The sequence below is a fragment of the Lutjanus erythropterus genome, chromosome 8 (assembly GCF_056507025.1).
Source record: "Lutjanus erythropterus isolate fLutEry1 chromosome 8, fLutEry1.hap2, whole genome shotgun sequence".
NCBI lineage: Eukaryota > Metazoa > Chordata > Actinopteri > Lutjaniformes > Lutjanidae > Lutjanus > Lutjanus erythropterus.
The window spans coordinates 25,352,924-25,373,391 of NC_139324.1; the positions used below are offsets into that span (position 1 = coordinate 25,352,924).

At 38.4% G+C, this 20,468-nt stretch overlaps 1 protein-coding gene across 2 annotated transcripts in view; it reads left to right on the plus strand.

The window, feature by feature from the left end:
- Positions 1-18,627, plus strand: part of LOC146322904 (rho GTPase-activating protein 6) — a 29,607-nt gene extending 10,980 nt beyond the window's left edge. The window contains exons 1-13 of one of the 2 annotated variants that reach the window (XM_084725034.1): positions 1,152-1,414; positions 7,301-7,460; positions 8,644-8,715; positions 9,823-10,085; positions 10,267-10,462; positions 10,660-10,715; positions 10,821-10,971; positions 11,076-11,224; positions 13,873-14,052; positions 15,556-15,653; positions 15,814-16,076; positions 16,761-16,835; positions 16,920-18,627. In XM_084725034.1, the coding sequence (XP_084581160.1) occupies positions 1,313-1,414; positions 7,301-7,460; positions 8,644-8,715; positions 9,823-10,085; positions 10,267-10,462; positions 10,660-10,715; positions 10,821-10,971; positions 11,076-11,224; positions 13,873-14,052; positions 15,556-15,653; positions 15,814-16,076; positions 16,761-16,835; positions 16,920-17,485 (2,331 nt within the window). In that variant the 5' untranslated portion in view covers positions 1,152-1,312 and the 3' untranslated portion in view covers positions 17,486-18,627. Of the gene's footprint in view, positions 1-1,151; positions 1,415-7,300; positions 7,461-8,643; positions 8,716-9,822; positions 10,086-10,266; positions 10,463-10,659; positions 10,716-10,820; positions 10,972-11,075; positions 11,225-13,872; positions 14,053-15,555; positions 15,654-15,813; positions 16,077-16,760; positions 16,836-16,919 lie in introns of those variants that run through there. The other variant, XM_084725033.1, reaches the window with a different exon arrangement.
- Positions 18,628-20,468: the final 1,841 nt, after the last annotated feature.

The window sequence follows — 20,468 nt, forward strand, 5'->3', positions numbered from 1 at the left end:
TCCCCAGTTTTCTATCCCCCAAAAGGGTTTGCGGCCTTTTTTGGTTTTATATTAGCAAGCCAGTTCCACCACATTACTCAACCAAACGTTTTCTCACTTAAGTTACATATACTGGTGTCTATTAATGCAGATAGTTATGTTTTTATCCACCACCCCATAATAGATGAGGCCTGTGCAGAGAAGTCAACTTAGTTAGCTAAACGTGACGCTCAACATCTGAAATACAGTCGACAACTTAAAGGGATAGTTCACCCAAAAATGAAAAAGAGGAAAACAGCATTGCAGAATTCAAATGGAAAAAAAAAAAAAACTCAAATGCCTCCATACTTAATGTCTGATGTAATCTAAGTTTCCTAAAGTTCTGACATGCCAAGTTGACTTGACAGAAGCCATTTAAGTTACAACATTTTGATAGCCCAAGTCTTCACTGTAGATCCTTAGGTTGGAGCCACATTCACGTGTCGGGGCTTTAGGAGACTTGGATTACAGGTCACCATTCACTTCAGTTGTTTGGAATATTCTGCAATGCTGTTTTCCTGTTAAAATCCAGCGCTGTTTTGTGAACTAAAAAAAGACTAAACCAGACCTTCAATCCGCATGAGGGTGAGTAGAAAATGACTGGATTTTCATTTTTGGGAGGCACCGTTAATGTGTTCACTTTTATTTTGATTTCTTGGTCATATATGGATGAATTTCAGAATTGTGGTCAGTTTGTTTATTTCGCCGTTGCATCACTGTTGCAATTCGCGCCTTTGTCCTGGTCTCCACAGCAACAGTGGCTGAGGCTCATGGGTATTGTAGTACTTAGAATGATGTGGACTTCCAACTGACAAAAATGTTGTGCAGCCTAGCTAGCTAGTTGAACGACCCTTTAAACATGCTAATCAGTAATTAAACACTCTGAAAACACTGCGCTGCTAACATATTGTACTTCTCCCAGTCAAGAAACAAGCTAGATTTTTGCATGACTGAACTCTAACTCTACGTGTATGCGACGTGTAGGTAACCGTTACCTTGCTAACCTTCAGGTAGGTTAAGGGGCTCTTGTCTTTCCCTCCTCAAATGGCTTAATGGCGTCAACTTATGACCTTAAACTGAGAGCACACCGAGAGCACTGACCCCTCCCAATCCATTTATCAGTGGTAATGTTCTGCACAGGGCTCGCGTCCCTCACCCTGATGTACTGCGGCTAAATCACTCGCTGAACTTGTTCCACTTTTGAGTGCACGTTGAGTGAGACACAGGTCCAGGCTTTAGCTGCGAGCAGCATGTGGACTGTATTTATGTGGGGCATTTCTACCTCTGGAGTCAAATGGCGTCGGTTCAGCGGTGGTCTGCAACTTTGAGGGGCGACTTCTCATCTCGAGTCGGTGTACTGGGGCATCCCCTTCACCAGCGAGGAATCACCCATCTTGTGAGTAGCTGCTGTTGCTGTAGGTTTGTTTCAGTAACTTTGAGTGTGAACAATGAACCTGTCAGCTTTCTGAAGGCTCAGCAGTGTCATGAATTGTTTACAAAAGTGGAAGAAATAATAATAGAGAGACTGAAACGCAGTGACGTTACCACATGACATGTATGTTACGTAATGCTAGCTTTGATAAGTACTTAAACGTCCTAAAAGAAGTGAAACACTTAAACGCAACACAAGAATAATGTGTTGTGTCAGCTCTTGAGAATGTACTATAATGAGTTTTAGTCATCTTTATTTTAAATTCAGAGTAAATACAGTATCAAGTTGGCAGCAACAGTACAAACAGTATAAAACTGAGCACAAATCAATAAAAGAACAGAAAAAATAAATTAAAGGGACAGAAGTCTGTTAGAAATGGGTAAATAGTCAAGGCTTGTTTGGTTTGTGTGTTAAAATTAATTAACTCAATAATGAAGACCTAAGAATGGTGGTCTGGCATGAAATAATCTTTGTGTAGCCTATAGATTGTTTAGATCATTTACCTTTTTTTTAATCCTCTATAATACTTACAAATGTAATTATCATTATACTCTAATTAAGGCAAAGGACAGTCCATATCAGATATCCATCTTTGAAACAGTTTCCCAAAAAGATTTAGTATAATTATAAGCAGAGAACATGTTTTAAAGTTTAAACACGAGAATCATGAAACATACAATTTGGATACAGATCAACTTTATTATCCCACACTGATATTCATTTAGTCCAATGTAGGGCTGCAGCGAACAATTATTTTCATTGTCGATCAATCTGTTGAAATTTTTCTATTAATTGATTGGTTGTTTGGTCTATAAAATGTCATCACATGTTAAAAATGTCAATAAGTGTTTCCCAAAGCCCAGTTGCTTGTTTTGCCCACATCCCAAAGATATTCAGTTAACTGTCATAAAAAGGTGAAGGCCCATAAAATATTCATATGTAAGAACTTTGAATCAGAGAATTAAGTTAAAATTCATTCTCAGTTGTTTTCATCCATGTTGAATCTTTCAGAAACTCATTACAAGGTTAGATATCATTTTTCATTTTAAAATGATTTTCCTGTTTCTAATTTCGATTATAATCTCTTCAGGGTAATCTCTAAGTAGATTTTTCCTTTCAAGAGGAAAAGGGAAAATAAGGAGAAAATAAGGAAATACAAGTAGTAGGCAGGGCTGTCACCACACACTTCTAGTGAGTCATAATTGATGATTGAAAGGCATTATGTTTATATGATTTATACATGTTTTATGGAAAATGTTGCATATTGTTCCTTTAAAATCAAGATCATCTACATAAAGTGAGGCCATCTGCGGTACTAACCTTTCATAAGACATCATTCCTTTCACCATATTTACCATTATTTGTAGGATTGCCTTGATAAGAACTGAATATTGTGTTTTTGTACACTTTATTGAACACTGCACTCAGTTGTTCTGTGTTTCCCACTTATGCTTTTTATTAGCCCAGTCATCCAAGAACCTTTTGTTAGTAATAGAGATTTTCTATTTGTTGTATGACTTTACCTTGAAAGTAAAGGACAAAAATAGTGAATATCTACTCCTGTGGACGTCTGAATGGACTCTCGAGAGCACTTTTATGCATTTATTTATTTTAAGAATAGCAGGATGTGAGTAATTGAATGACTTTTTGTGTTAGTGCTGGTTGTTTCCAAGTTTTAATGGATGTTCCAATGTTATTTTGGTTTTGTCAACACTGTTACACATATACTTGTAAAATACAACAAAACTAAGGGTGAATACCTGCAATTGAAGACAGTTTCTAAAAGCACTAATGCAGAATTTAATCCTAAAAAAACACAATGTGGACAGAGTGTAGGAACTCTTGTGGAAAACTTCCCACAATGTCCCATTTAAGTGCTTCCTGAGCACTGAAGAATATTCATCACCTCACTGGATTTAGTTCAAGTGGGGTTGATTGGTGTAATCTGAGTTTCCAATCTTGCTATTTTGTATGAACTACCTTGCGCGCTTCCTCTCTTTGTATTCCAAGGGAGCTGCGAACAAAAGCTTTGTGTTTCACCAAGGCTTTGAATTAAAGTGAATTTCTGCGCAGCCAAGGAAAGTACAACCTTCACTGAAACAGAAGAGAGTTGGGATAAATTGGATCAGTTGATGTATTTCAATAGGTATGGTTGCTTTATTGCTGGCTTTGTTGTCACAGTATAGAAATAGATGGATGAAAATGAAAAAAGAACCTGTTAAAGCCTGATCAGTGTAACAAAATCGTTTTTTTCTTTTCTTTTTTTTTTAGCTTGTTGTTCGTCCAAAGACCCTTTGTTAATAATAGCGATTTTCTATTTGTTGGGTAGTGATGGTGTCAAACACTGTTAGGATTCTTTCTGTTAAGTCAGATGGCCAATGTTTATATAGAGAAGAAGCTGAGACAAATCTGTAAGTTTATTATTAATTGATAAATATGTAGCTTAACAATTGCACATCCAAAAATGAGTGCGGTTGTCCATATAGCGAGTTGGAGCCATAGACGGTATATTAGATGGGTTGAAGTCCTATTTAATATACAATCTGTGGTTGAAGCGAGTTGTTTGCCTCTTCTCCTTCCTCCCCAAACTCAAGGAGGCTCAGGCAGGCTGCAGGAACACTGCAAGAGTGCAAGACAAGTGTAAATTTGAAAATAAAAAGCTATATGTTATAACCGTCAGTTTTCTGTCAATGTAAAGCTAAGCCCATTATCCTGATAAAAAAAAAAAAAAAAAAGCCCACTGCTCTGAAAATGCACACTCGTGAGTTGAGTGACTGCCTGCCAGACTCCGTTAACATATTTCTCAGTTTAACTGTTATGAACATCTACTCCATCTAAAAGATTATTAATGATTTTTTTAATGACTCATAAACAGACACTCACTCATTCACTATTACAAGTTGCACACTGAAAAGGGGGATGCCATGGCTGTAGCATTGTTGTCAGGGGGAGCACAAATCTCAGTGTAAGCCTTAATCCCTGATGACATGTAAAGGTATTTTTATGATTTATGACAGCAAATGTGTTTCAGATTACTCTTTTAAGATTCTAAAGCACTGGCTTCAGCAGTGCCTGCTGAAATCATGAGGTTAGTGTGATAAGAACTGACTTCATCCAGCTTTGACAATGACTGCTTCTGTAACAAGTCAGAGCAGCTGTAATGGTCTGACCTTCCATTGAGATAAATTTGAAAAAAAAAATCTAGTTATATAAAAATTAAAGTTATATAGTTTTTTATTAATTTATCCATCTTCTGACAATTACAGTAAGAAGAAATAGTGGTTAAGTGAGTTTCATTAGTTTCCACGTCATGTCTGGACATGATGGACTATAATAACTAAGGGGGTGGTGCATTAAATGCTGCACACAGTACTTTGAATTCCAAAGTAATTATTTTTGGTGTGAGGACGTCACTTCACTGACATAACAAAACTGTGGGAACTCAGCTGATCCTCTCATCAGATAGAGAGGGCGTTTACACTACTATATAATCACACAAGAAGAATGTCTGAACAAAATGGGTAGTGAACAGCATATGTGACTATAGTTTTCTGTCACACTTGTTTGTCCTGTCCATCCATGCTTAAATGATGTAACTGAGGCAAAAAATAAGTGTCATTTATGGTCACTATTTCAGTTAATTAAAAGACAACTGAAAAGCCTGGTAAAATACAGAATAGTCAATAAATGTGGATGCAAGCTACAAACCAGAGTGCTGATTGGACCAGCTAAACACGTCACAGTAATATAGGCAGCTAACAGTCATCTTCAATAAATATAGACTATTAGTCACAGTACTATCAAAATGTGAGAGCTGAAAAGGATGAAAAAAAATGATATAAAATGCAGGAAAATTATCAGCCCATCAATCAGTCAGGCTTTATTTGTGTTGCACTTTTTATACCAACACATAGGCCTAGTTACAGTGAAAGCAAATCACAAAATGTCCACAATATAATCACATCATGATTTGAAATGCTTTCAGTAGTCTCCAGTATTGATACTGTGCTTTCTTGCTTCTCTCTGATAGCGAGTTGACACACACTCGCTTTTCTTATTTGCATCAGTTGAATATGGTGTCGTCATATTTATCTTTTAAAAAAAAACTCAAAAATGTTATTCCTTCAATGTTGTGTCAGTTTTTCCCTGTCAAAAAATCAAGAATGGTATTGAACATCAATATTTTTCAAGGTATGATATCAAAGTTACAGTATCGTGACAACACTAGTACCTAATAAGGCCCGTCTGACCAAAATATTCTTATATGTCATTTACAAGTGATAAAACGTCAAATAAAGATCATTAACAATTATATGTAGATATATTCTGATACTATTTTTTCCTCTCCAATACCAATTCTGATCATTATTATCATTCCTTATCAAACCTTATTCTATGGTCTGGCTCAGGATGAACCCCTTGCATGACTTCACCATCCTGGGGCCAAAAATGATATATGGGATGCAGCTGGAAAGTAATAGGTTCCTGTTTTGGGATTTTTTATGTTACATGGTATCAGATTGGTGCGCAGATTCGCTTACCAATACCAGTGCTGCCTTTTTCAGCAGTATTGGAGGCATTTTCTGATTAGGGCTGCAACTAACGATTATTTTCATTGTCTGTGTTATTAATCTGTTGATTCATTTATTGGTTTATTGATTGGTTCTTTGGTTTGTAAAATGTTATAAAAAGTTGAAAAATATTGATCAGTGTTTCCCGGAGCCCATGGTGAGATCAATGTCTTGTTTTGTCCACAACCCAAAGATATTCAGTTTACTATCCGTAGAGGACAAAAGAAACCAGGTTGGTCAATTTTTCTTAAAAGTGACTAAAAAATAGTTGGTGATTAATTTAATAATGATTAATAATCAATTGCACACACATCATAGTAAGTATATGGCAAAAGAAAATAACGTTATCTGTACATATTGCTGTACTTTGTCATACTGCATGTGTACTAGAAAATAGTATGCTACCGTAGCACTGTCCTAATGCTCATTTAATGGGAGTGAGCCACTTTACTGTAAGCCTTATCCTGATAATGAGTTACTAAGCCTCTTTGGAGCACAGCTCATATTATTGGCTCAACTGTACTGGATCAAAGCTCTGTAATCTCCAGCATGGAGATGCTCAAAGGTTGAGGATTTCAGATCAGATTATTTGCCCCGTCATTAGTACAGTACTAAAAGTTCAGAATGGCTCATCTGTGTTATTGTTTACTATTGAAGTATTGTTTAGGAAACATTTTTGATTTTTACTGATGATGGCTTGTTCCAAAGTCAGCGGAGTATGCACACTAATTATATGCATCGGCAGGCACTTTCATGAGTGGAGCAGGGATAGAATTAAAATTCAGTATTTCACATTTAAGAGCTGACGGTAAAGTGTGTTTGCAGTATTTATAAGCATTTTTGCCACTTCTAAAATCTACATAATCAGTGTTCTGGCTTCGTTCTCTGGCAAAGCAACGGGTCAAATTCAGTTTTTGGTTTTTGCAAACTACTTTAAAAAAAGCCTCAGTGGGACACAAGTCCTCACACACATTCGTGTTAGTTTATATAAAAAGTACAGTGCAAATGGTGCATGCTGACATCAAGAAGATAAAGCATTTAGACATCTCTGAAAACAAATTGTGTTTGCTGTCAGTTGTCGTCATGGGAAACAGCAAATGATTAATGGTAATGTTCCAGCAGGTACCTGTCAGGTATGCTGAGGGTCCATGAAGGGTGTGATTGTCATTAACTTATGATGGCAATGATAGATGTGTCTGGTGTGTGTGTGTGTGTGTGTGTGTGTGTGTGTGTGTGTGTGTGTGTGTGTGTGTGTGTGTGTGTGTGTGTATGTCCCCAGGGTGACTTCACCTGGAACAGCGTGTCAGGACGTAGCGTTGGCCTGAAGCCCGTCCCCCTGCAAAGCCTCTCAGAGTTGGAGAGGGTTCGTCTACAGGACGTGGCCTTCAGGCGACTGCTCAGGGATCGCGACCTCGGCTGCCACATCACCATCCCAAAATGTATGAAAACACACACACACAGGCACGCACACACACGCACAAACACACATGCACAAACACAAATAGTCTCCTTCCTTATTCAGCAAATTGCTTTTTTGTCGCAAGAAAAAGCTTGTCACAGCATGTCCTCTGAAACACATGCACACCTGCAAGTTGGCAGAAAGTGCTTCTTTATCTGTTTCTTTTAGTTTATTTACATGCAAATTTGGGGTGTCAGAAGATATCAATACACTTGAGTATCGCAATATTATTAACATTTTGTGAAAGCATTTTGGAAACTTAAACTTAAAATGAGAGAAAAAGAGAACACAAAATAAATGAAAAAGAAATTCGAAATAGGGTCCTACTGATGCTGGATATTTTTGGGCTGGTGCCAATAACAATATTGGGGATTAAAAAAGTTTCCAATATTGATATATTGGCCAATATTTTTCATACAGAATGTAGTATACAGTATGTATTTTGCAGTGGAGGCAGGATATTTTACAGTTAAACAATAAACTTTATTGTCCAAAATGATATTAGGGCACTGAAACAATAAACTTTTACTATTATTTTTAAGAAATACAAATTACTTAAAGACAGTAATATTGTTCAACCAATATATATCGGTCAGGCTCTAGTTTTGGGTCTTATTAATTGTTAATGATTAACTGATTGTTAGCATTTTGAACTGGATGGGAAAATGTTAACATGAGATTTGAGGGAGAACCCAATCCAGCGGCAGACATTAAGAATAACTATGTAGAAATAGCCTATTTTCCTGCAGATGTTCTTGTTTGCTTTCGTAGGTCATCTAGAAGCATCAGTATTAAACTGTGACTGTTTCATAAATGGATAAAAACTCCCTGTTGTATGTTTAAACATGCTGTAATGGACTGTTTAATCACAGATCACTGCTTTATTTAAAAACTGGATTATTTGACTAGATAGTTGTAGTGTTTTGTAACCTTGTAGTCTAATCCAAATCTATACTTTGAAAAGGACATCTGTGCTTTGAAAAAAAACCCTCCTCTTCTTTGTTTTGACACATTATTAGCAGTTTGTCTGTGTTCATTTGCTCTTTGGAACTGTGTAACCATTTAGGAAATGAGCCTAAAAGGATGTCAAGTGGAGCCAGAGAGCGCAGGAGCATATTAACTAGGCTTCTTGATTTAACTGTGAGACTTTTGCCTCCTTTCAGATGGCCACAAGCACAAGAAGTCACTCAGACGGAAGTTGGATTCATTATCTAAAGAGAAGAGTAAAGACAAAGGTAAAGTGGGATGTACTGCATGCACTGCATACTGTAAAGGGAATGCTACTGTTCCCCCTTGAAAATTGTCTTTAGATAAGAACTTGTCTGATATTTTTGTTAGTCTTTCCAAACCAGTGAAGATAAATAGTTGTTTTTTAGGTCTGTAGGAGAGTCACTGAGTCCTGTCAGACTTTTATTGCCCTGTAGTTTCTAGTCTAGTCAGCCTCTGACACTTGAAAAGACACTCCTTGATCCTTTTGGCTGAAGCTGCATAGACCCACTGAAGCAGACATTCTCAGCTGTTTATACCCGTGGAGCGCTCAGTGATCAGAATCTACAGTACAGTAAAGAAGTCTCAGAGGGAGCTGTGATCTTCAACTGCCGCACCCGCCGCAACAATCTGGCAGGAAAGTGATGTTCTCTGTCACACAGGCAGTCGAGGGAAATAACAAAAACAAGCTTAAGTGGTGGCTCATTCATTACAGCCTGTCCTCCGGCATGGCCAGCCCCCTCTTTCCTCTTCTCCCCCGTTTGTTTACAAAGGCACTTCAGAAAGTATGTGCTCCCTCACTGTGAATATTGAGTGTGCACTGCAGAGGCCTGTTCTCGACATTTCTCTTGTCATATTTATTTAGAGCAGCATTTATTTAAAAGGATGGATGCAAACAGTTTTAGACTCACTGTAGAAAATACAAGATCCAGTGGGTAAAATGTATAATATACTGACATGACTAACACGTAGTAAAAGGATGGATGGATAGGTAGATAGATAGATAGATAGATAGATAGATAGATAGATAGATAGATAGATAGATAGATAGATAGATAGATATTTGAAGTGGGGTTGTACTTCAATAGTAAACTTACACTGATACTGATTTTTTGGGTGGCTGAAAAACATTTTGCTCATTGCTTAACTTCCGTGCTGGTACTCTTCTTTGCTTCTCCAAAGTGGGGACATGCTGACCTCCATCTACTGTAGGTAATACACTAGCAAAAAGAACCTCGTATACCCCACTTCAAACAATTCACACTATCCCTTTAAGAGTAATTCAGCATATCCCAGTTGTCTTGAGGCCATGGAGGTGAACTTTAAGTCCCTGTCTTGCTCTTGCCCTCCCACAGAGACACCGCCCCAGGTCTTTGGCATACCGCTGTCACAGGCCATATCCAATGACCGCACACACAAACAGCGGCACGATCCCACACGGGAGGGACACAGTGACCCCACTGAATTGATGCTATCCTTCCTCCACCTCACCTCCAGCTTTAAAAGGGCCAACAAGGAGCTCTCCAGCAGTAATTCATCTCTGAGCTCCACCTCTGAGACCCCCAATGAATCACCTGTGCTCAGCACACCAGACGCGGCCCCACGGACTCGCAGGCGGGTAAGCGTTCCTGAAGCATTGTTTTAAAGCAACAACAAGAAATCTATCTGATTACACTTGCACACCAGATTTCTCTTGGAATTTTTGGCCTTTTTGGTTATTCACTCTGCGGCTGGATAATGCAGCCACATTTCATCACTCTCAGTGCTCACTGTACGGTGGTCACCCATCTGCTTGACAGGGTGGAGTATCTGTGGATTGCATCACTGACCTTGATGACAACCAGTCTCGACTCTTGGAGGCTCTCCAGCTGTCTCTGCCAGAAGAGGCAGCTGGCAACAGGAAGAAGCGTCACGACAAAAAGCTCAGCCTCAACCCTATTTACAAACAGGTGCCGAGGGTCGTGGATCTCTGCTGCCAGCACCTGGAAAAACACGGTACTCATGATCAAAATTGAGAGTAACACTGTGGCGCAAGAGTATGGTGTAAGAATGGTGCAAATACTGTACATCATATGCAATAGCAATGTACTCTACATATCTCTGTGGAAATGTGTGATTCAGTAAGAAATGTTACTGAGGCTGAACTTTACTCACAATATTGGCACTAAGAGAGCATCTTCATCTTTGCTTAGGCCTACAGACGGTTGGAATTTTCCGTGTTGGGAGTTCCAAGAAGAGAGTACGACAGGTACGAGTTCAGCTGGTCAGCTTTAACACAGCTCTGCACTTAAATAAATTGTATCAGTTATTTGCAGCGTTGTCAGTGTAATATTTGTCATAATATTTCATCCAGCTTCGAGAGGAGTTTGACCAGGGATGGGAGGTGCACTTGGATGAGGAGCACAGTGTCCATGATGTAGCTGCTTTGCTGAAAGAGTTCCTCAGAGACATGCCTGACCCACTGCTAACAAGAGAACTCTACACGGCCTTCATCAACACAATATGTGAGGAGCACACACACACATATACACACAAAAAAATAACAGCAAGTCACCACATGTTTGGTGGAGTTTTAATCGGTGATAATGTTGTGGCCTTTTTTCTGCAGTGCTGGATTATTCAGACCAAGAGAGCGCCCTCCAGCTCCTGATATTTCTGCTTCCTCCCTGTAACAGCGACACACTGCAGCGCCTCCTCTGCTTGTTGTCCACAGTGGCTGCGCATGCTGAAGACAGCCTGGACAATAAGGGACATGAGGTAAAAAAACTGTTCATGGCCTGTTTTCATGGGAATATAAAAACAGATGCAAGCACCTGCTCTTTCGAGGCCTGTGACAAGATGACATTTAAGGCAGGTTCTCACCTAAAGGTCTGGTTACTGAATTGAACCAATGCAAGAATTATCCATTGTTTCAATTTTCCAGCTGGTCTGGTGTACATTCACAAAGGCAAAACTCAAACAGTCCAGAAATAATAAACCCATATGCTGACCCATACTTGACACACTTGTCTCAGATCAAACTGCTGTAAACAGTGGAAGTTAATTTCCTATAAATTCTTTGCAATAATAGTCCCCCATTTTTTTAAAAGCTTTTATTATGAAGCCAAAACAGCAAGTGATGTTTCATTAGCATTAACTTCACATGACTCCTATCAGCTGAAAGCAAACTGTAAAATAAAACAGATACCTGAAAGTACAAAAAGCAACAAAGGAGAAAAAATTAACTTTAAACCAGTGAGATTCAGTTAGAAGCTAGAAAAGTCCTGCTCTGCTCCATTCATTGGTGAAACACACAGAGAAGGAAAGATAATGCAACCGACCACTCTCACACTGAGATTAAATTAAACAACTGCATATAAACGCAGTAAATAACATAAATAAAATATTGTGTCTTTTAGGGGGTAAACAATGGTAGGGGAAACACTTGAAGTGCCTCTTGAGTCCCGGTTTGTCTCCCATTAGTCAATATTTGGACAGAAAACATGCTGCTGGTTTACCAGTCACTAAAACAGAAGAGAAAACATTTTTTAACCAATAAAATGACACATACAATAGTCTGCTTCCTGTAATGTACCCTCAATTCCCCACACCTTCCTAAAAAAGCATCACAGCTTATTTATAGCCATAGCAATGCTGATTTAGCAACAATTTTAATTAAACTGCAATGAAGTTACACACAATATACCATGTAAAGATGAAAGAGAATGACTCCTGCAGAGGCTCAGAAAGTGATACAGTAGGCTCTCCCACTGACTGAAAACAGAACGAGAAATGTGTGTGAGTGAGTCCAATAACCTACTAGTAATAATAAGAAAACCAAACTTACACCATTCCCTCTTGCCCCTCACTTTAGGAAGCCCTGGTTTACAAGCTTAATATGATTGTGATGAATCCCAGCAGCCATCAGAGGGCAGTAAGACAGATGTTTGTTACATCTGCAGCCTCTAATTTGAACAAAGTGCTGTGCCAAAGCGCAGCGAATTATGCATGATAATCCATTGTGAGTATCTTGATTAAATGATGCAAGAACAGCATGAACCATCCTGCTGCACAAATAACCACACAAACACTGTGCTTCTGTATACATTACAGTTTGGTTAGAATGTATTTCCTTGTTTTATTCATTGTTAACAATTACAGGTATAATGAAATTGTGACATAGTGGGAAACAATTTGTCTCAACATCTACATATTTGTGCAGAACACTATTTTGGCACTCCATGAAGCCAGTGTCAATCAACTGTATGTCATTTACCACTGTGATTGGAATACCTGGTTAAAAGATGTGATCAGTAGTGTGATTTGCTGGAAAGATGATAATGAATCATTATCACCCTCCTTTTAATAGTGTCTATAAGCACATGCTTAATGAGCTCATTGTCCTTGTGAACATGACCCTTTGCTCTTGTCTGTGTGATTTTGCTGTTTAACACGGACCCAAAGTCCCTTTTGTTGTAATGATCTTCTTTTTACATTAATCTTACTTTTTGACTACTGATCGTCACATAGAGATTAATTGTTTCCCACGGATATAAAACCAGTTTGTTCTTGGCCTCAGTCCTAGAGCATACATACTGTAACGGTGAACAAGAGGTCTGCCTGGTCTCTTTGAACAAAAGAAGGCAAAGCCAGCCTTATTGATGGTGGCAGGGCTGTGTAAGGTGCACATTCCCAACATTTTATGGGTGCCAAGGAGGGTCTGTCTACAACAAAAGACTCCAACTCTTAATAAGATAATTACTGTATGCGTGAAAGAGTTTTACTTTCTGTGTGTAAGAACAGATAAAAAGAAAATCTAGGGCTCTACTGTGAACTTCCATATGAATCATTTCAGTCCAGAAAATATTTCTTGTAATTGCAGGGGTCCAATTTAGATAACAATTTGGTGGTGATGTGAGAGGTTCTCAAGCGAAGCTGTGTAGATTAGTTTTGTTCAAACTGGAAGATTGAAAAAAAAAAGATTTTTTTTATTTATTTTACCATATAGAAGGGATGCTGGAGTGATGACATTGCTTTAGCTGAGAGTCACTATACCAAAATGTCCAGTGAAAAGTGACTGTCTGTGTAAGTAAAGGTAAATGTGAAGGCGAACTTAATTGTGATCATTAAACCATACAAAGTACAATTATACAGTAATACATTATACAGTACAGCCCTATTAGGATGGGTGGGCAGCCACTGTGCAGCACCTGGGGACCAAATCCAGATCTAAGCCAGCGCCTTGGTCAGGGTACTGAGTGGAAAATTGACCGAGCATATATGTTTTTGATTGTGGGGGAAACTGGAGCACCTGGAGGAAACTCCACACTGAAAAGCCATGTGTGAACAGGGATTTGAACCTACAACCTGTGATATAAACTGTTTGACTGACCAGACAAATGATTTCTGTCTTCTGTTTTGTTAAGATCACAGGAAACAAGATGACAGCACTCAACCTAGCCACCATCTTTGGACCGAACCTCTTACGCAAGCAAAAAAACTCAGACAAAGAGTTTGCAGTCCAGAGTTTTGCCCGCGCAGAGGAGAGCACGCTCATTATCAGTGTGGTCCAGAGGATGATCAGTTCATATGACGCACTATTTATGGTAAGCCATATTTACTGTCAAGTCAACTTTATTAAAGGGATAGTATAGTTTGGATTATTTTGAAGTGGGATTATATGTGGTACTTATCCATAGTCAGTGTATCGCCTACAGTAGATGGCAGCAGTGGAGCTTATTTCAGACACCTAAAAAAAGGTCCACCCCAAAAAATCAGTATCAGTTTAAGCTTACAGTATATTTAGAACATTTTCAGCATTGCCATCAAACCGCCATACATAAGCCAAATAAAGCTCTCTCTAAACCAAACTGACTTCACCAGGAAAAAAAACAGTAATTTTACCTCGCAGAACACGGCAGTTGCTGGTCTACTGCTGCCCCTATCATATAGTTTGTTTGTATTATTGTGTGACTTGGTTAATCCATACTAACCCTTTAAAACACAATTTTACACATTAACATCAACAAACTAACTTATTGAGGCAGAGGTAGACCAGCAACTCCCATGTTCTGCAAGTTAAAATGACCATTTTTGGTTTGGTTGAGCAAGAGAGAGCAAAAGGCTGTCTGAAGGCAAAGTAATGAGGTGCAAATATTCCAATAGCATCCACTTTAAAAATATGTTTTGTTGCTGACCCTGTCTATGGTAATACATTGTTTAGCTTCCCTGCTGGTACTCCCCTCTGCTTGTCCAAACTTGGGATTAAATAATCCAACCTAGCCCTTTAAAGACTGGGTGTAATCAAACAATCTTAAGGTCTCAGTCAGGTTTCTATTTGGCAAAAAAGTGTTTATGGAGACTTCTTAACCTTAATGGAGTGGAGCCACCCTAATAAAATGTAAACATTAGCTTTATAGGTTGTGAGAAGGACTGAGCTTTTACAGTCACTTATAAAACAAAGTAACATCATTGTAAAAAAAAAAAAAAAGAGAGAGAGAAATCCACGTGATTTTGTCTTTCTCTCCTGAACCCTGTGAAATTCAGTTTAGTGAATACTCATTTTAGTGCAAGGCCTCACTGGAGAGGTTAATAAGTGCTGTTCCAACCTCTGTTTTGTGTGTAGACAATGATTGGGATCTTGACCTTGCGGGTTCTTCATCTCTTATGTTTTCTGCTTTTCAACATGAACCTGAGTGCAGATTCACTGAATTGTAGAGTATCTGGGATTGATCTGTTAAGGGAGCCAGAGAGTAAAAAAAAAGCCCATCAGACATTTGCTGTGCTTCATTAGTTGTGCTTTTCTAAACTGCTGTTAATTATTTTGCCTTATTGCATAGAGTCAACATGCTGTGTCTGCTGCACATATTATCATGCACGCTATGAAGATACTGGCATTATAAAATTGTCATTGTAAAAGAACAATTCACTGAATGTGGTAAGCATTTTGTAAAAAGATGAAAAACTATTTGTACGTGGGAAGCATGTATATTTAATGCAACTGTTTGGTTCAGTTCAAGTGAGATTAATTACTGTGGCACAGTGAAATTAAGGTAACAAATAATGGAATTTTACAGTTTTTCTTCTTATTTATGTTTTGGTTCTCCTAGGTTCCTGCTGACCTTCAGAATGAGGTGCTGTTGAGTTTACTAGAAACTGATCCTGACGTAGTGGATTACTTACTGCGAAGGAAGGCTTCCCAGTACTCGTGAGTTTCCTCCTTTTGTCTAATTGTGTGTGCGTGTATTGTCCTTCTGCCCAAACCCTAAAAATGATCACAATGAAGACTGCACCATGAACTCATGATTACCCCCCTGGGGATATTTATTGTATTTATAATACTTATTGTGTCTTCTTTGTGTCTGCAGAGAGCCAGGCCTACTTAGAGCAGAGGAGTCCTTCTCTCTGACTGACAGACGCTCATCCAATGATTCCATCAAAGCATCAAGTGGAGAGGTGTCTCCCTATGACAACAACTCCCCTGTCCTGTCAGATCAGTTCCTGTTCAAATACCCAGAGGACAGCAGTCCACTCTCTGACAGGATCCCCAGACTTTCTCGACAGTACAAACTCAGTGGCCATTCTAAAGACGGATCTGGCAGCACCTCTCCTACGCTCTCTACAGACAAAGGTGAGCTAAATTCATTGCAACATCTACTTTAATTTGATCAAGTATAATTTGAAGGAATAGCTTGATGGTTGGTTTGGGCAGCCAGTTAGCGTAGCATAGCATTAGTGCTGCAACCAGTGTTTGATTAATTAACTGCTGTGCTGATCAAAAAAAAAAATTAGTTGTCAACTATTTTGTTAATCGGTTAATTGGTTCAGTCATTTTTCTGGCAAAAATGTCAAATATTTGCTCATTCCAGCTTCTTAAATGTGAGGACTTTCTGCTTGTTATAGGATGTCATCTTGAGCTCTGAGAAAGCGTGAAAAACATTTTTCACCATTTTCTGACATTTTATAGACCAATAATAAAAAACAATAATCAACAGATTAATCGATAATGAACATATTCGTGATCCTGGTGGCAGCAGCAAACCCAGACAATTTTCAGTGACTTTTTTTTCTGTACAAGCACCTATTTTGTGTACCTAGGACTTTTTTCTTTTTGCACATGGTATTGAAAGAGTTATCAATTATCATTTTATATGCTGGTGTGGTACTAAAGATTAAAATTTTGGTACCACCACAACCCCAATTTGTGCCAAGTTTGAAGAAATTTTCTCATGTTATTCTGGTGATATCGTATTCATAAAGACGATTAGATTAAAGATTAAACCAACTAATCCCCTTGATGTTTTGTTTCTGTTAGAGGCTTCAACTGATCATTTCTGGGACACCTGGCAGGAGCTGCTCAGCAAGGACTTTACAGGCCATCGTATCACTGGTAATAGAATTCTGTGTACATGATGCTGCAGATGGTCTTGAGATATATAATGAATGCTGGATGTTAATGAGCGTTTTCTCCCAGGCTCCCTCGGAGACGTGTCGGAATGTGAGTCGTATGGATCATCAGAGGGGCTGAGCAGTCACCAAGGTAACAACAAGCTGCCCGTCAGACCAACACAAACCTCATTGGGCATGCTGGAAATCAGGCCACACCTCCCGGTGACTCGCAGCAGCAGTGGCCCTGATGACCAGAGAGGACAGACACAATCGCAATCATCATTACATCATCAGCGTTTGAGTGGCCAATCAGGAGCACTCAGCTCGGACAACTTGGCAGAAAGGACAGCACACCCTGCATGTTCGTTGCTTAAGGTCAGGACACATAGTTTTTCTCCCCTTCACTACTCTGGACAGCTGAGGGACACCCATATTTCTCGCTCCACGCCCTCCCTCTTCACGTATCAGCCTGATCACCAAACCCCACAGCAGTCCCAGCAGAGCCCGGCCCCCCAGACTGATAGCGCACATGCCTCTGGACCCGGACAAGCAAAAGCTCCCAGTGCACCGGACTGGCAGACAGAGAGGTGGCATATATGGCAGATACTGTCAAAAGACAATGCAGACGCCCTGCCTGAAACCTTAGTGTGATGCACTCTGACTATGATGCACTATATTGACAAGTTAAAGAGAAACGGGTCGTTCTCCTGTCACATCATCACAGGGTTTCTACGCAGTTTGGAAAAGTATGGAATTTGATTTTAGTAATTTACAGGTCTGGATAAGTATGTAAAAGGTTTGTGTTTCCAGACTATTTGCCCATTCTGTTTTTTCAAATTAAGAAATTCTAAAAATAAACCGATCATACAAGAAGAGTGTTTTTCATGGCGTTTGGAGCAGCCGGCGCAGGCAGAGAAATCAAAATCACAGGCCTGTGTCATATGAGCAAAATGTAGGTTCTGCCTCAGCCTCACACTGTAATTTTACAGTTGAAAATTTCTGAAAATGTTTTTGTATTTTTCACCATTGACCATTTATGTAGACTGCCAGATAGAAATTATGGTTTAATGATTGTTGTGACCAGTCAGGAATAGGTGTGGTTTTGAATATTTTTCCCCCACTGGCTGGCTGCTCCACATCATTGTGGAAAGTCTTGTTAATGAGTTTTGCAGTGATATAGCTGCGTTCATTGTTGTTTCCATGGACACAGTGAATAAAGAAGGTTACACAGATGCCATGAAAAATGAATAACTTAAACTGTTTTCAACTCCATTTTGGATCTTAATAATACAAGAGACTTGAGTTTTCCGAGGGTTGGCTTGACAGTCCCAGATATAAAGCCTGGTTGGGTAAAGATTCAAAATGGGAAAGGAAAGTGAGAAGTCTGGAAAAGTATGAAATGTGGAAATGGAAAATGTTAAAATGTTAGTCTGTCTGTATTTGCAGAACATGTTAATGTTCCTCAATGTGAGACTGATGGAACTTTACACCAACTGTTTAGTAAATGCTTTGAAATTTTGCAGGAGTGTTTAAGTGTATACATACAGTATATATATATTTTTTAAATTTTGTTGCATAGCTAAACATGATATAAAGTGATTGTTGTATTTAATTTTGTATATTTTTTGCAGTTTATTTTCATTTGTTGTCATTTAAAGACGAAGATTTGCAACACAACTTGTATTTAGACTTGAATGTCATAATTAGACTTGAATGATGTTTAGGCTTAATTTGAAGCTATGAATGTTTTTTTAATGGTGAATGTAAAAATATAAGCCCTGTTTTTGTTTTAATGTTGCTTTCAATTTTAAGTGTATTGATGCGTATGAGGCTGCTTTAACGTTGAGTTTTGTTACAGGCTTCATTACAGTCGACGTATTTGTGGAAATGCTGCAGATTATGTCCATAGTGTCACCCATTTCTTGTTTATTCTCCAGAAAACAAAGCTGGAGGATATGTTCTGAAAACATGTTATTACACTATACTAATGGGGAAAGTTTCATACTGATGTCCAGTCAGTGTTGATGACAGATCTGTTGAAGCAACATATTCCTCAGTGCTTTGAGCTGCTGACGTTCACGCCCATGTTGCCGTGTTATCAGCATCCTAACCTTCAGCTATTACTTTGTTGACAAAAATAAAGCATTAGGTGACAAAAATACTCATCTAGCATGGCCCTCTGGCTACCTAGAGGCAGAGACTAAAAATCCAAGCTGAAACGGCCTGTAATTCGTCCTGCATCCACCGACATCACTCTGACATCACTGGATGCAGGAAGAATGACAGATTTTGCAGCATTATAACTCAGTTTTCTCAGTCAGTATAGCATGCACTGAAGAATCTACAGCTTCAACTGACTACATTTACCATCCACACTGCTGTGACATCCTCATGAAAATTGGTAAATTTTCCCTTCAAGTGTAGCTAGAGTTAAATGAATTGTCTGTCACATTTTAGCATTAATTTTCTGCTTATACACACCCCTACTTTTTGTGTTGGAGTTGCAGGAATAATAATTCAGCAGCATTATTTACAGGAATATATATTATTTGTACATATGCAGTACTTTGTAATTTAATGAAAAGCAATTATCCATGCTGTTTCAAGTTGCCATTTAATAAACTGTGATTAGTTCAATGGAGAAACATGATAAAAACAAATATCAGCCTGTCCTGTCTGATCCATTTAAATTCAACAGAAACCCAATAGCACTCCAAGTAATGTATTATTTTCTTTCATCATTGGATTCAATCTCCGACTGTAGATTGGTCGGAGAGTTAGACACAGATGGAAATGTGAGAATTTGAGATTAGTAAACTGCAGACAAATCAGAAGTGTCTGAAACAGACAGCATGAATTTAAATCAGTTCTATGGTGTGATATAAGACGGACTAATCCAAACTGAAAAAGTAAGAAAAATAAAATTTGCATATAGTCACATGGTCAGGACATGCAGTAATTGGTATCTTTTCTGATGCTATATGGTAATATTAGAAAGAAAGGAGAACTGTGTATTACTAAGACAAGATTTGTTGTTGCCACCTCTTGCTTTCTGCCCATTTCGTTTGCACTATTTAATGACCTATATCAGGCCTATTCAGTCACTTTTTTAAATGGGCCAGATATGAAAAAAGTAAAGTGCCAAGAGGCCAGATGTTTACATAACTGACCCGTAAAGATTTTAAATATGTAAAACAATGGATTTTATTTTATTTTTTTTTCTCCACTGTATTAGTTTTCACTATTGAAAAAGAAACATGTACAAGCGTACACAAAATAACAGTGTACCTTTGTAATCCTAGATAAGAAGTAGCTTGTTGTTTTAATGAACAGAATGTTGTATTTAGCATACTTTTTTATTCATTTTGACTCCCCTAAATTCACTCTGCTTAAACAACCTAAATTAAAACCTTTCAAAATCATAACTGTCTCTGTGGTTAATAACAGACATAAACAATGAATTAACTAATTATCATACTAATAATAACACCTTTAAACTTAAATATTAGCAGGGTTTTTTTTTTTCAGATTTATATATGATCAAACGGCCAGATTAAGGTTAAATTTGACCTATGAGCTGCCAATTGAATAGGTCTTGTATCTATACTCATTAAAAAAGTGGCCACAGCTTGTA